Here is a 15,204-nt window from a genome sequence, read left to right as displayed (position 1 = left end):
TCTGCAAAAAACACAGTGACCACAGGGGTGGTGACCCCTAGGTGCAGTGGTACCTGGAAGGACCTCTGTGCTTGGATATGAATTTTCCTTGAAATCACTTCTGACTAAGATGACTTTCAAATTCCTGGTTCTCTTGAAAGAGAAAGCAAGGGCTCATCCAGACGACTGTAAAATGTGTGACATGATCGCTTTGTGTTTTCATTATTTTTCGGTTGTCCGTATGACGCCGCGTGCTTTTGCGCATTTTCGTGCGGTTAAATCTGCTCCTGCAATACCGCAAATCATGCGATTTGCTTTTTTAAACTGGGAATCATCCACTGTACCTTCAGGCGCTTGGATGCAATACAGCTGTGGGCGTTTGATGGGCGGTTCTTGGGCAGTTCCCCATATTCCTTCCCTCATTCTCAGCCAATCACGTATTTCCAATGTTGTGCATGTGCACAAATGTCTGGGGAAAGCCTGGGAAAAAGGAACCTATCAGAGCAATGGTGTGGTGTTGGGCCCCCCCCCGCAACTTCTACTGCGCAGATGTAAAAAAGCGCATTTGCGCAGAAGCAGCAACAGCGGTTAATTTTTAGCCAGCCTGCAAACTGGGCAGCTGCTCAGGGTGAGATCTGCAATTGTGGTTGTTTGTAAACTTTTTCAAGGGAGAAAATATTTATCTTTGCCTAACCTCCACCTTCCATCCCTCACCACCACCACCCCTGCATCAAATGCCCTTCTTGAACGTATTGACCTTTGCTTCCAGGCATCCAGAGTCCAGGGAGGGGGGGGGGAGAAGAGAAATAGAGGCTTTCCTCTTGGATTACAGACACTCATGCACCGTTAGTCAATTTCGCTTTCCTGCCTGCAAGGCTAATCTCTTTGAGTCTTGTCAATTTCAACCACAGCCTGCAAGTTCTCTGCAGCCCAGCTGAGCTGAAAAGCATACAGTGACTTTTGCGAAATATCGCAAATACAAGCAAAAAACCCACAGGAATTATTGGCATATAAGTGGTTTGCTAGAGCGTCTCAGCCACCCGCAACCATAGAGACTGGTGGTCTACCTTCCTAGACATAACACATTGTTACTTGCTGTTCTGGAGAAATAAGTGGAATTGCAATCAAGTGTATCTCCAGAAACGTTAATATGCATAAAGGTAGAAAAGCATACAGTCGGTTTTGCGAAATATTGCAAATACAAACAAACAAAAATACAGGAATTATAGGCATATAAGTGGTTTGCATGTTTCTTTTAGCAGAGGGAACACCACAAAGCCTGTGCTGGATGGCTCAGTGCAGATTGACACAGCAGCACGTGGGGCTGTTTGCCCGCATTCCCTGCCTGAGCTAAGAGCGGCCACCCATGGGGGGGGCTGTTTGCTTCCCTCAGGGGCAGCATTCCTGCCGCCGAGCTGCATAACGGTCTGGGGCTGAACCCTGCAGTGAATGAGCTCAAGGGTTACGGGGGGATTTGCCCGGCAATTACAAGCGCTGATCCCTTGCACTGCCCACAATCCCCCTGGATGGTCAGGGGCACCTGGAGACACACCCCCGGCCGGCGCTGCTCCAGAGTGGTGAGCGACAAGGAATTCCATTACAGGCACAACTACCAAACCATCAGGAAATTCAAACTTTTGTGCTCATACGTTCAAGCGCATGCACCTTGTTGTGCTTTGTTGCAAAGGGGGAGAGGAGCATACGTCATATTTTTGTGGACCAAGTGGCTGATAGGGGGGAGTGTTATGGGCGGAGCTGGGAAAAAGCGAGAAGAAGTACGGGTCCTCTCACTGCGTGTGTGGGCGCAAAAAAAATTTTTTTTTATTGGGAAAGAGCGAACAAACAGGCAAAGTGAGGACTGTCAGATGATGAACTGGATATGGAAAATGTGGATTATCCCACTCCATTTGGATGAGCCCCAAATTGCATGATTTGCGGTATTGCAGGAGCGGATTTAACTGCACGAAAATGCACAAAAGCACGCTGCGTCATATGGACGACCGAAAAATAATGAAAACACAAAGCAATCATGTCACACATTTTACAGTCGTCTGGATGAGCCCTGAGATTGTTGCTTAACAATAAGCAAGTGGTTCTCCTTATTCCCGAACAGAGTTCTTGGTTGTGGGGAAAACTGGAAAGCTGCTTCCCATCTTCTGCAAATCAGTATCTACTATCAGGAAGGAGAGAATGAAGGGTTTCCTTCCACTGGGGAGAGGGGGTGGAGATGCAATTCTGACTGAGATCACAGTGTGGACAAATGGTTAAATCCAACCCATCCCAGAAGGCTTTTTAATTTTTTTAAAAATTGCCCCCCTGAGCTCCTGTTGGGAGGAAGGGCGGGATATAAATCAAATAATAAATAAAATAAAATAAAACAAACAAATACATAAAACCCTACACAACAAGTGTCATATCTCATTTGGCTTTTGGTGCACCTTCAAGGTCTCCTTTCACCTGTCAGAGTGGAATGTGATGTTGGGAATGGACTTCTGTATCATTCCATATCCTGGTCCAATTTATATAGCCACTTTGTGTCAGCAGCAAGGGGAGGACAAAATATTTTAATTTCCTGTTTGACCTGATAGCTGTTGGCTGAAGGGGCATGGATATATAAAGAAGCCAGTTCTCAGAGAGAGAGAGAGAGAGAGAGAGAGAGAGAGAGAGAGAGAGTGAGTGAGTGAACAGGGAGAGCTAACAGGAGTTTGGTGGGGGAGGTCAAGGGGAAGATCCCTAACTTTTTTTTTCTTGTAGCGCACACCACATACCAGTGGGACTTTCCTGTTTACCCTGAAGTAGGACAGGGCAAAGCATGCACCATTCCAATACAAGATGAAAGAAAGAAACAAAAGGTAGTAGAGACTATGGATCTGAAGGACGTTCCAGTGCTGGTGACCTGCAAGGTGTGTATAATGTTTGTTTTCTTGCCTGAGGACAACATGGCATACATGTGCAACAAGTACCGGCTGGTGACACTGTTGGAAGAAAAAGTGAGAGGCCTGGAGTGGCAGGTGGCCACACTGAAGAGGATAAGAGAAGATGAAGAGTACTTTTACAGAACACTGGAACAACAGCAGCAAAGAGAAGTACAGGAGATAGAAGACCAGCAGCATGTTGAAGCAGAACAGAAGACTGTTGTGGATAGGAACAAAGAAGTGGAGGAATCTCTGTGGGAAAGGAGCAGAAGAGCTAGAAGACACCCTTCACTGGGGGAGCTATGGAACCGCTTTCAGGCACTTGAGGATAAGACTGGCTCCAGAGGAAGAATCAAAGGAGAACTCACACAACAGCGAGCATGGCTAAAGCTCAGTCAAGCACAGGCAATGAAACCACACCCCATGTCAAGAAGAAGGGGAGAAGTAGTGGAAGACTCCCTACTGCGTGGGATTGAAACCCAAATATGCAGAGAAGACCCATGGACTCACCAGGTATGCTGTCTCACTGGAGGATGGATTAGAGATGACGGAAGGGTTGCCATCACTTATAAAGCCCACTGACACGTATGCCTTTCTTCTCATCCATGTGGGGACAAATGATACTGGCAAGTAGAGCTACAAAGAAATCATGTTAGACTTTGAAGCTCTAGGAAGGAAACTCAAGGACATTGGGGCCAAATAGTTTTCTCATCCATCTTTCCAGTACTTAGAAGAAGAGTAGGAAGGGAAAGAAAAAGTACTCTGGGTGAATGACTGGCTATGAAGGTGGTGCCGGCGTGAAAGATTTAGATTCTGGGACCATGAGCTATGCTTCCTGGAAGATGGACTGCTAGCAAGCAGGGATGGGTGAGAATTTCAATTCAGTTCACATTTCAAGCCACATCTATCAAATTCACACTTTCTGAAACAATATGAGAACTGAAACACAGCCATCCTTCAAAATTTGCGTTTATTAGAATTTTGGGATGCAGTTCGCCAACTAAACATTTACAAAAATGCATATATTAACGGAAAGTGTGCATAAAAATGAATACATGAGTGAAAGTAACATGCAAAAAGGCATGAAGTGATGTGAAATGGCTTGCAAAAATGTGTACCTTTGTCAAAACTGCCTACCAAAATGTATTTATTTGGAGTAAGGTTTCTATCCTTCAAGTAAAACTGGCCCCAAGTGGTTGAGCGCTTTATATACCTCTGTAGTGCCATCAATCCAGCTTAATGGTGTGACGCTGGAGAATGTCGATCACTTTTCTTATCTTGGCAGCCATCTCTCTGTAAAAGCTGACATCGATGCTGAAATTCAGCATTGTCTGAGCTCTGCGAGTGCCACATTCTCCCGAATGAAGCATAGAGTGTTCCAGGATTGGGATATTCGCAGGGAGACCAAAATGCTTATTTACAAAGCCATTGTACTACTGACCTTACTGTACGCCTGTGAAACATGGACCATCTATAAACGCCACTCCCAACTTCTTGAAAGATTCCACCAACGCTGCCTCCGGAAAATTCTGCAAATTACTTAGGAAGATAGGCGGACTAATGTTAGCGTATTGGAAGAAGCAAAGACCAGCAGTGTTGGAACAATGATCCTCCAACATCAACTTCGCTGGACCGGCCATGTTGTTTGAGTGCCTGATCACCCGTCTTCCAAAGCAGCTACTTTACTCCCAACTTAAGGATGGAAAACATAATATCAGTGGACAGCAAAAGAGGTTTAAAGATGTTCTCAAAGCTAATCTAAAAAAATGTAACATGAGCATCAAGAACTAGGAAGCCTTGGTCCATGAGCATCCCAATTGGAGGTTGGCCATTATCAAAGGTGCTATGGACTTTGAAGAAGCATGAGTACAGGGCGAAAGGGACAAACGAGCTAAGTAGAAGGCACGTGAAGCAAATCCTCATTGTGACCATCTTCCATCTGGAAACCTATGTCCTCACTGTGGGAGGCTGTGTGGATCCAGAATTGGCCTCCACAGTCACTTACGGACCCACTGTTAAAGACCTTACCCTGGAAGACAATCTTACTTGGCCACGAGTGATTGCCAATGATACTAATAGTAACACCTTGAATTTGGTCCAGTAACAAATCAACAGCCAGTGCAGATCTCACTCCTGTCAGCAGTGGTTATGGTGCTGCAGCATTCTTCATTCTGTTCACTCACAAGTGGGGATGGAAGAATCTGTCAATTTCAGTTCACTCAGATTCTCATTTTTCCCCATCTTAAATTCAATTCTCCACATTTTCAGCAATTTGTGAATTTCCTAGTAAGTGTGTTTAGGAACAGAGTGTGGATTCCATTAAGGGTATTCTATTCTATGAGGCTTCTGCACCAGCACTTTCCAATGAATTGTGACCCATGGGCCCAATATGTCTTCCTCCTACTCTTTAATGGCACCAAAATGCACTGCCAAGGCAGCCATATTGTTTTGCCTCCTGGTGCTCTCATTAAGCTTTGGTTCATTTCAATGAGACCTGTGCGGAAGCTTCTTCATGAATTTTGTGTCATGGCAGAGGATGAGGACAGAGGTGCCCTCTTGTGTCACAATCAGTTGGGACTTTAGTGTTACATTATACAATACGCCTAAAATTATTATAAGTTTGGCCTTTTGTTGCACCCCAAGGCCCCAGTGTCCCTTCCTGCCATCCTTTCTCTCCCTTCCTTCCTGAATGGGCAGTCAAGGTTGACCTTTATATTGCTGCCTGCCAACATCCTGATGCATTGTGGGCCACTGTGTCAATTTCACAGGCAAAGATCTATAAATGCTTAGTCAAGTCCTGAAGAAGTTCCATGAAGCTGGTGCTTCACCTGCCAGGAGAGTAGAAAGGGATGACAGCTGATTCCAGGCTCAGTCTTGCAGTGCTGTAGCCTGTAAGAGGAGGAGCCTGCCTATGTTAGTAGTTCAGGCACGTTCAGAAGTTAGAACACCCATTTTCTTGCTTATTGAAATTGACTGCAATCCCATGCTTTGTATATTTTGTTAATAAATCGAATTGTTTGGTTCAAATACAGCTGGTGTGGTTTGATCCCTTTAAGATTCTGAAAAACCTTGGGTATTTTAACCCACATCCCTGCCTTGGACCTTTCAGCCAAGCTTCTGTAGAGTCCTACTGCTCTAAACTGAGTAGGTGGTGGCAACTGATAATCCATTGAGCTAATCCATAGTGACATTCATTTATTTAGTCATGTTTAAATCCACCTTACCTTCCAAGAAGCTCAAGGTGGCGTACATGCTTCTCCCCCTCCCCATTTTATCCCCACAACAACCCTGTGAGGTAGGATAGGATAAGCGACCGACTGACCTGAGGTCACCTATTGAACTTCATGGATGACTAGGATTTGAACCATGCTGTTCTAGGTCCTAGTCTGGCACTCTAACCAATACATCACACTGGTCTCTTAGATGCCCAGCTAATTTTGTCTTCCAGGGGATGCTAAGGTGCAGAAAAAGGTTAGAACTCTCTTAAGAACCCCAGGATAAATCACACCCTGCTATCCATATTACTGCTTATTACAATTTTTTTATAACCCTCCCTATTTTCAAGAAGCCTTTCTCCTTTGCACTTCACTCTTGCATGCATTATGTATTTATTATGTATTTATTTATTATTTGATTTATATCCCGCCCTTCCTCCCAGCAGGAGCCCAGGGTGGCAAATATTCTGCCCTTCCTACCAGAATTAATATGTACTTGATTTGATCATCTTTGTTAGAGCCTTTCATACACATGGTATATGTGGGAACCAGCAAGGAATTATGGAGGCAAGGAGAGAGAGAGAGACAGACAGACAGACAGAGACAGAGACAGAGACAGAGACAGACAGAGAAGGAATTGTTATATTCCTTTGCCTGCCTGCCTTCTCCTTGTTGACTCTGAGCTCAGTCTCTCTTTCCACCCCCATTCATGGTCATTTCTGGTGCAAAGGGAGGGCACAACCTCTTCATCCCTAAGGTGACCTTTGGGGCAAGGACAGGGTTGGGGAATCTCCTGCCTGAAAGTCAAATTTGGCCCGGCGCGAATCCATTTGGCTCCCAAGGCCATTCACCCAACACCCTGCCCACTTGGCTCCACGTCTGATGCCATATATGATATCAGATGTGAAGCAGGCAGAGATGTGGCTGGGCTGGCTGCGTGGCCAAGTGTCCTGGAAAGCAGGCTGACCCCTCAGCTGAGAGATGGTCACTTCAAGCCTGCTGATCAGTAGCACTTCAAGGCACTGAGCAGGGCTCTTTCAAAGCTCTGTGCGGTGCTTTGAAGTTCTATGATCAACACTTTAAATCACAGAGTAGTAGAGTTGGAAGGGGCCTATAAGGCCATCGGGTCCAACCCCCTGCTCGATGCAGAAATCCAAATTAAAGCATACATTGTGATGTTGGGTGATTGGCAGATGAGCGGCTACACCCACTGTCAAATTTTGCCCACAAGAGGTATGGGGAATAAGGATAAGGCCCACTGACCAGATCAGGTTCCCCAGCCCTGGGCAAGGGGATCTGGTCTCAGCATGTCAAAGAGTATGCGACATTGCTATCTTTTCGGCGCCAAGTTAAAACCTTCCTCTTTTCTAAGGCATTTTAATCTAATTTTAGTTTAGTTCTTAAGTTTGCTGTAATTGATTTTGATTTATTATTTTGATTTATGTTTTTGTTGTATTATATTATGGAATTTTATTGTTATGTATTTGCATTCTTGTTGTACACCGCCCAGAGAGCTATGCTAGTGGGGCAGTATAAAAATTTAACAAATAAAATAAATAAATAAATAAATAAATAAATATGCTGTTTTTGAGCCTGTTCCCCACAACCACGATCATTTTGGAAATTAAAGGACAGCTAAGTCTGCTGGGGCAGTTAGGTGTTTTGGACAATGGTCTTCTACAGGTGAGGAGGGGGGCTCTTTCGATGTACTGCTTCACTTACTGCAAAATGTGGTGAGCCAACCTTGCTGCATTTGGGGTCCTTTCTGAGTCTGATGACTGACCCCAAAGCTTTGCCCTTATGGCAGTACCAGTTCAATCTCTCAGGGAATTATTACTGAGAATAAGGAATTGGGCTCAAGGACAAAATGCCACTACCATGATCAATGTGACAGCCAGTGTGGTGTAGTGGTTAAGGTGTTGGACTACGACCTGGGAGACCAGGGTTCAAATCCTCACACAGCCATGAAGCTCACTGGGTGACCTTGGGCCAGTCACTGCCTGTCAGCCTCAGAGGAAGGCAATGGTAAACCACCTCTGAATATCACTTACCATGACAACCGTATTCATAGGGTCGCCATAAGTTGAAATCGACCTGAAGGCAATCCATTTCCATTTCATGATCAATGTATCTCTAGAAACTCTGGCCTACTGTGCCTTTCCCTTCTCCTACTTTGCAGGCAATTGTCCTACTTTGAAAATACATTCTGTTATAGAAAGTGGATTGCTTAGGCTGTAACCCTACACACATTTACCTGGATTAAGCTTCATTGAGCCTAATGGGATTTATTTCTGAGTAGACATGCATTGGATTCACTGTGCTATTCTGAAGGAAAACATCACCAGTAGGTGGCAATGTTTAATGCTGTATTCCTTTCTTTGCTGTTTCTGTTTGAAAGAACAAATTTTATTGTTTCTTAAATTTATTTATTTTATTTATTAATTATATTTCTATATCGCCCCATAGCCGAAGCTCTCTGGGTGGTTCACAACATATAACATCCAATATACAATTTAAAAACATATATTAAACTTAAAAATTATACCAAAAATACCTAAACATAATTAAACATATAAATGATGGGGCACATTTTTCAGCCCAAGGGCTGCATTTCCTCCCGGCAATCTTTGGGAGGGCATGCGTGGGGAGGGCCAGCGGCAAAGGTGGAGGGAGCAAAAGATGCAACTCTTACCTTAATACATTAGGTTCCACTCCAGTCACACAAAAGAGGTTCACACACACACACCCTTCTCCATGTGTGGAGATCAAGGCAGTCGGGCAAGCAAGTGGCATTATCACAGCTCAAGTGCATACTGTAGCCAGGCAAAACCACTCAAGGAAGGGAGAGATCAGAGTGGGCGAGGGTGCGGCCTGGAGAGAGAGTGTGTGGCTAGATCAGCCACTCAGCCCCCGGTATAGACCATAGGTGTGCTGCTCCCAGAAAAAATAAGTACAAATGTATACTTTTTCACAGTAACATTATAATTAACCAGATTTTTGGCTCCATGGCACAATCGTGGCAACAGCAAGTTTAGTTCCCTATACATGCCATCTCTGACTTTCACAATTCTCAGCACATTCTTCTGGTCTTCTCTGTTCAAATCTCTCACTTACCTGCTTCACCTGTGTGCTGGGGAGACCTTTTCCCCCTGTGTTTGTCTCCACTCCACATTACCTCTTCACTACTTCGATGTGGTCCAGAAGCAACTCCCTGCAACAACAGATGCACAAAGTCAAAATTAGGGTTGTGTCTCTAGCTTTTTCCTGTCCCTTTAATATCCCCCAAAGGCAAGCCGGTTCTCAGAGAGCCCTAAAACTTACCTGACTAGGAGCAGCTTCTGATACCTTCAAGTGGGGAAGGAAGGGGCTGGCCTCTTTGCTCTTTTCCAAAGACCCCAAGGACAGTGGAAATGATGTCCTTGCCTGGACTCTGCAGTTCAGCTTGCTGTTCAGCATGGCTAGCTCGGATTTTAGTGCAGTAACATAGTAGAAAGAGACTGCTGCAAGGCAAGAAGACACAAACACTGCAAGTCCCAGAAAGATTAGTAACAGCCCTTTAGGATGCAAGCCATTGATAGGATGGGAGGTGGTGGTGGTATAACCCTTTCCTCGCACGTAGCTCATAAATGCCATGGCTCCTTTATTAAACACCAGATGGAAACTTCAGCTGCTTCTCTTGCTGGGGAATAATACATACATTTTGCCAGTTGCATCCAAGACATGTGGCCAAAATGCCTGTAGCACGTACTTCCTGTCATGTGGGCCTGTTGATGCTATATACATGACATTTACTGTTTGCTTCTGCTCTGCAGATCTACAACTTGTGGCTGTTTCAGTGGTTCCCCAACCCATCTTCCTCATTTCAGTTTCAGCTTCATTTTATAGCAAATTGTCTCTGCAGCTGTCTGTCATCTTCAGCATTCAGACATGATGACCAAGTGTCTGGTCATTTTGAACTGTATGGCACTCTGATATATCTCTCAGACAGCAAACAGAGTAGGAAACTCATGCCAAGGTGCTGAGGATAGTTTATTTGCTCCTAGCACCAACATGTCATACCTTTGATATTTTAATTCCCCTCCAAATTGAAGAAATCTTACCCAGCTGCAGTTAAACAATGGCTGCTTTGTTTTCAAAAGTCACTAGGAAATAATTATTTTGTTACACCTCCCAGACCATGTGTGTCTTACTGATATACTAATGCTCTGATCCTTTACCAATTTACCTGGGAATAAGTCCCATTGAGTCCAGTGGGACTTCCTTCTGAATAAATTAGACTACTGCAATGCACTCTACGTGGGGCAGCCCTTGAAGACGGTTTGGAAACTACAGCTCATGCATATAGGCAGCCAGTGCAAGCCGGCCAGAATTGGTGTCACATGTTCCGACCGCTTGGACCTGGTTATTACTCTGGCCGCTGCATTCTGCACAAGCTGCAGTTTCCGAACCGTCTTCAAGGGCAGCCCCATGTATAGTGCGTTGCAGTAGTCCAATCTTGAGGTTACCAGAGCATGGATAACTGAGGTAAGATGTTCCCTGTCCAGATACGGGCGTAGCTGGGCCACCAGCCTAAGTTGGTAAAAAGCACTCCGTGCCACCGAGGTCACCTGTGCCTCAAGTGACAAGGACAGGTCCAAAAGGACTCCCAAGCTACGCACCTGCTCCTTCAGGGGGAGTGTAACCTCATCCAGAACAGGTCGAACATCCAACTGGTCAGGGGATCCATTTACTAACAGCATCTCAGTCTTGTCTGGATTGAGCTTCACTTTGTTCGCTCTCATCCAGTCCATTATCGTGGCCAAGCATCGGTTTAGGACCTTGACAGCCTCACCTGAAGAAGATGAAAAGGAGAAGTAGAGCTGCGTATCATCAGCATACTGATGAGAACGTACTCCAAAACTCCTGATGACCGTACCCAGCGGCTTCATATAGATGTTAAATTTATTTTATTTATTTTATTTATTTCGTTTCATTTCTAGACCGCCCATAGCTAGTAGCTCTCTGGGCGGTGTACAAAACTGGATTAAAATACAATAATATAATAAAATCAATAACACATAGCAGCAAGTTAACTAACAAAATTAAACGTAAAAACATTAAAATGCCTGGGAGTATAGCCAGGTCTTAACCTGGCGCCTAAAAGAAAGTACCGTAGGCGCCAGGCGTATCTCCTCAGGTAAGCTGTTAAAGAGCATGGGGGACAGAACTGATCCCTGTGGGACTCCATATTGGAGCGCCCAGGGTATCGAGTAATGCTCCCCAAGCACTATTTTCTGGAGACGGCCTGCCAGATAGGAGCGGAACCACTGCCAGGCAGTACCTCCAACTCCCAAATCCGCAAGCCTCTCCAGAAGGATACCATGGTCGATGGTATCAAAAGCCGCTGAGAGATCAAGGAGAATCAACAGAGTTACACTCCCTCTGTCTTTCTCTCGACACAGGTCATCATACAGGGTGACCAAGGCTGTCTCCGTACCAAAACCGGGCCTGAAACCCGATTGAAATGGATCCAGATAATCGGTTTCATCCAAGAGTGCCTGGAGCTGGGATGCAACCACCCTCTCCAGAATCTTGCCCAGGAATGGCACATTTGCTACCGGCCTATAGTTATTCAAATTATCTGGGTCCAGGGAAGATTTCTTCAAAAGCGGTCTCACCACCGCCGCCTTAAGGCAGTGCGGGACCACTCCCTCACCTAGTGAGGCATTAATCACTTCCCTGGCCCAACCGGCAGTGCCCACCCTGCTAGCTTTTATTAGCCAGGAGGGGCAAGGATCTAACACAGAAGTGGTTGCACGCACCAGTCCAAGCACCTTGTCAACGTCCTCAAGCTGTACCAATTGAAACTCATCCAACAAAATATGACCAGACTGTGCTCCGGAGACTGTGATGTTCCTATATTAATGTATATATGGTAAGTGTTGGTTGTTTAGAAGATACATGGTAAGTGGAGTGAAAGAGGGGGAGTGAATGGGCAGTAGAATGTGAGATGATTGGCTGAGTGTTTAAAATGGCTGAATGTATAAAAGGAAGAGTGAGAGTGGAATCTGGGGGGGAGAAGAGAAAGAGTGGATTGCTTGGTGGGGTTTGAGAGAGTTGTTTGCCAGGAGAGAGTGGAGAAGGAGGGGGGTAGAGTTCGGATTAGTATTGAGTAAAACCATATGCTTATGTGCCTTAAGAAGAAATCTTGTTAATCTTGTTAGCTTTGTTATCTGTAATAAATACTTAATTTGGTTTACCAAAGGCCTGATCCTTGGCTGGGGTTTCACAGACCAGAAGGGAGGGTAAGGTAATGACCAAGGCTGAAGGGGAACTGTAACAAATGGTGGCAGCGGTGAAGAGAATAACAATACCAGTATTCAGAGTCTCTGGGAATACTAGTATTGGGACGTTACTGGTGGTTGCCTAGCAGGGGGATCTGTTGAGATCTGTGCTAGAGTGGATAGGTAAACCAGAAGTGAGTGCGGTCCAGACTGGTGGAGTCCCTGGTGGTGCCTAGAGACAGGCAGTAACCACGAGCAGGTAGGAACCTGACAGGGAGAGCCAGGGAAGGACGCATCACATGTGGTGTCAGTAGCGGTGGGATACGAACAACAGAGAATCCAGATACAGTGGTGTGGCAAACAGAAATAACAAAACAAGATTTCTTGTGAGAGTGACTGGCAAAGAGTGTGTGGCAAAGAGTGAGTGAACTCAAACACCATGGCTGAATATATAAAAATGAAAAGAGAGGAGCTGGTGGAGAAGTGCGTAACATTCAATTTACCTCACGAGGGTAAAGGGGTAGATGAATTGAGGGTAGCACTTATAGGATTTGCAACTGCCCAGCAAAAACAACCTGTCAGGGAAGAGACCCCAGAAGGATATTTAAGCAATCCCGCTTATATAGAGTACTTGAGAGAGAAGTTAAGATGGGAGGCTGAGGAAAAAGACAAGCAGAGGGAGTTGGAAGCTGAGAGATTGAGGATGGAAGCTGAGAGATTGAGGAGGGAGGCTGATGAGAAAGAAAAGCAGCGGGTCTTTGAGGCTGAGGAAAAAGATAAACAGCGAGAGTTGGAAGCTGAGAGATTGAGGATGGAAGCTGAGAAGTTGAAGATGGAAACTGAGAGAATGAGAATGGGGTTTGAGGAGAAGGAGAAGCAACGAGCAGTGGATGCCGAATTACAAGTAGAAAAGTTAAAATTTGAAAGAGAGAAGTTTCATTCTGATGAAACAAGAAAGGACAGAGATGGAGCAAAAATAAAAATTACTCCAAAGGACTTTGCTGTCTATGAGCCTGGTCAAGATCCTCAAATTTACCTCAGCACCTTTGAAAAAGCAGCTCAGTTGTGGGGGCTACCTGAAGATAAATACATGCAGTATTTATCAAACCTGATTAAAGGGGAATTGGCTGAGGTATACCAATATTTCCCCTCGGACAGGCCCATCACCTATGCTGAATTCAAAGAAGCACTGTTTAAAAGATTCAGACTGGGGCCTGATTATTTTAGAAAGCTTTTCAGAAATTGCCAGATACAGACAGGGAGGTATTTTGTGGAACTGGGAGCAAAGTTGATGGATATATTTGGAAAGTGGATGAGTAGTGCCAAAGCTCAGTCAGTGGAAGAGGTGAAAAGCCTCATGATACTGGATCAATTATACCATCAGTTACCACCAGAAGTAAGGCTCCTGGTCAAAGACTGTTCCCCTACATCTGTGCAGGAGGCCGCAGAGATGGCGGATCACTTCGCCTCCAATAGAACTGGCTGGGTGGGGAAAACATCAAGAGAGTTTAAACCCAGACCATATAATGCTGGCAGAAAGGATGTGGTACCACAGCGAGTGAGTCCTCCATTAAAACCTGAAGGGCACAGGACACCCCAGAGTGGATCTGTGTACCCTAAAAGTGAGGAGAAATTATGCTACAAATGTGGTAGACCAGGGCACCTACGTTTTCAATGTGAGGTTGCCAACCCCAGTAGTAATCCTGCTCAGACAAGGGCAGTGAAAACAGAGCCCAAGGCTTTAGAAACAGCAAAAAAGGTTCAGTTTTGCCAGATAAACTGGACAGAAGTAACAGACCTTGATTCAAGTCTGAGAGAGGAAGTGAGTGTACAAGGGGCAAATTATTGGGCATTGCTTGATAGTGGTGCCGCTCAGACATTACTGAGGCCAGATTTAATAAAATCTGAGGTAATATTACCTCAGGAAACTGTGACTATCCAAGGAGTGAGGGGTCAACCAGAAAGTTTGCCTGTGGCCCTGGTGGAAATGACTTGGAGAGGCCGAGAGGGCCAATATAAAGTAGGCATTAATGCCCAGCAACAAGAACCAGTAATACTGGGAAGGGATGTAATGGGCGCCCAAGGAAAGATCTATGTAGTGACCAGACAGCAAATTGGCAGAGAAAAAGAAGCCATATTAAGGGGGGCTGAAACAAACAGGGTGGAATCTGTTAGCCAGCCTCAGGTCACCATAGCAACCACTAGCAGGCCTGCTGAAGGAGACAGACTGTATCAAGTGGTCTCTGGGAAAGAAGCAGAGCAATTCAGGGAAGAGCTGCATAAAGATATAAGTTTGAAGCAGATAAAGGAACAAGCTCTGACCCAACAGATTCCTTTCACTGACAAACTGAGGAATCAAGTTGTGTATGAGAATGGGATTTTATATAGATTGTGGATGCCTGCTGAGAGAAAGGATGAATGTGAACCAGAGAAGCAATTGATAGTACCTAGCAAATACAGAACCAGATTTAATGGAGTTTTGAAGGGCATGATGGGATGCTTCTTGTTTGCATACAGAGAAGTCCCTCAAGAGTCAACAGGCTTCTCACCCTTTGAACTCATGTTCACTAGAAAAGTGAGGGGACCTTTGGAACTGCTAAAAAATTCATGGGAAGGAACTCTGGGAGAGTACAAAACTTCTGTAGTAGATTTTGTATTGGAATTCCGCAATAAATTAACATCAATGATGGAAATAGTGAAAGAGAATTTGAGTCATGCACAGGAGAAGCAAAGTTACTGGTATGACAGAACAGCCAGAGAACGTGTGTATGATGTGGGAGATATGGTTATGGCGTTCATACCCAGGAAACATGACAAATTACAGGCTAACTG

At 45.0% G+C, this 15,204-nt stretch overlaps 1 protein-coding gene across 1 annotated transcript in view; it reads right to left on the bottom strand.

The window, feature by feature from the left end:
* Positions 1-9,815, bottom strand: part of RFX6 (regulatory factor X6) — a 78,356-nt gene extending 68,541 nt beyond the window's left edge. The window contains exons 1-2 of the mRNA XM_061626306.1: positions 9,431-9,815; positions 9,224-9,320 (exon numbers count right to left, since the gene is read on the bottom strand). Coding sequence (XP_061482290.1) covers positions 9,224-9,320; positions 9,431-9,742 — 409 coding nt within the window. The 5' untranslated portion in view covers positions 9,743-9,815. The remainder of the gene's footprint in view (positions 1-9,223; positions 9,321-9,430) is intronic.
* Positions 9,816-15,204: the final 5,389 nt, after the last annotated feature.

The sequence above is a fragment of the Rhineura floridana genome, chromosome 4 (genome assembly GCF_030035675.1).
Source record: "Rhineura floridana isolate rRhiFlo1 chromosome 4, rRhiFlo1.hap2, whole genome shotgun sequence".
Taxonomy (NCBI): domain Eukaryota; kingdom Metazoa; phylum Chordata; class Lepidosauria; order Squamata; family Rhineuridae; genus Rhineura; species Rhineura floridana.
Note: the sequence above shows the minus strand (reverse complement) of the source record. Positions and strands in the feature narration are given on the sequence as shown.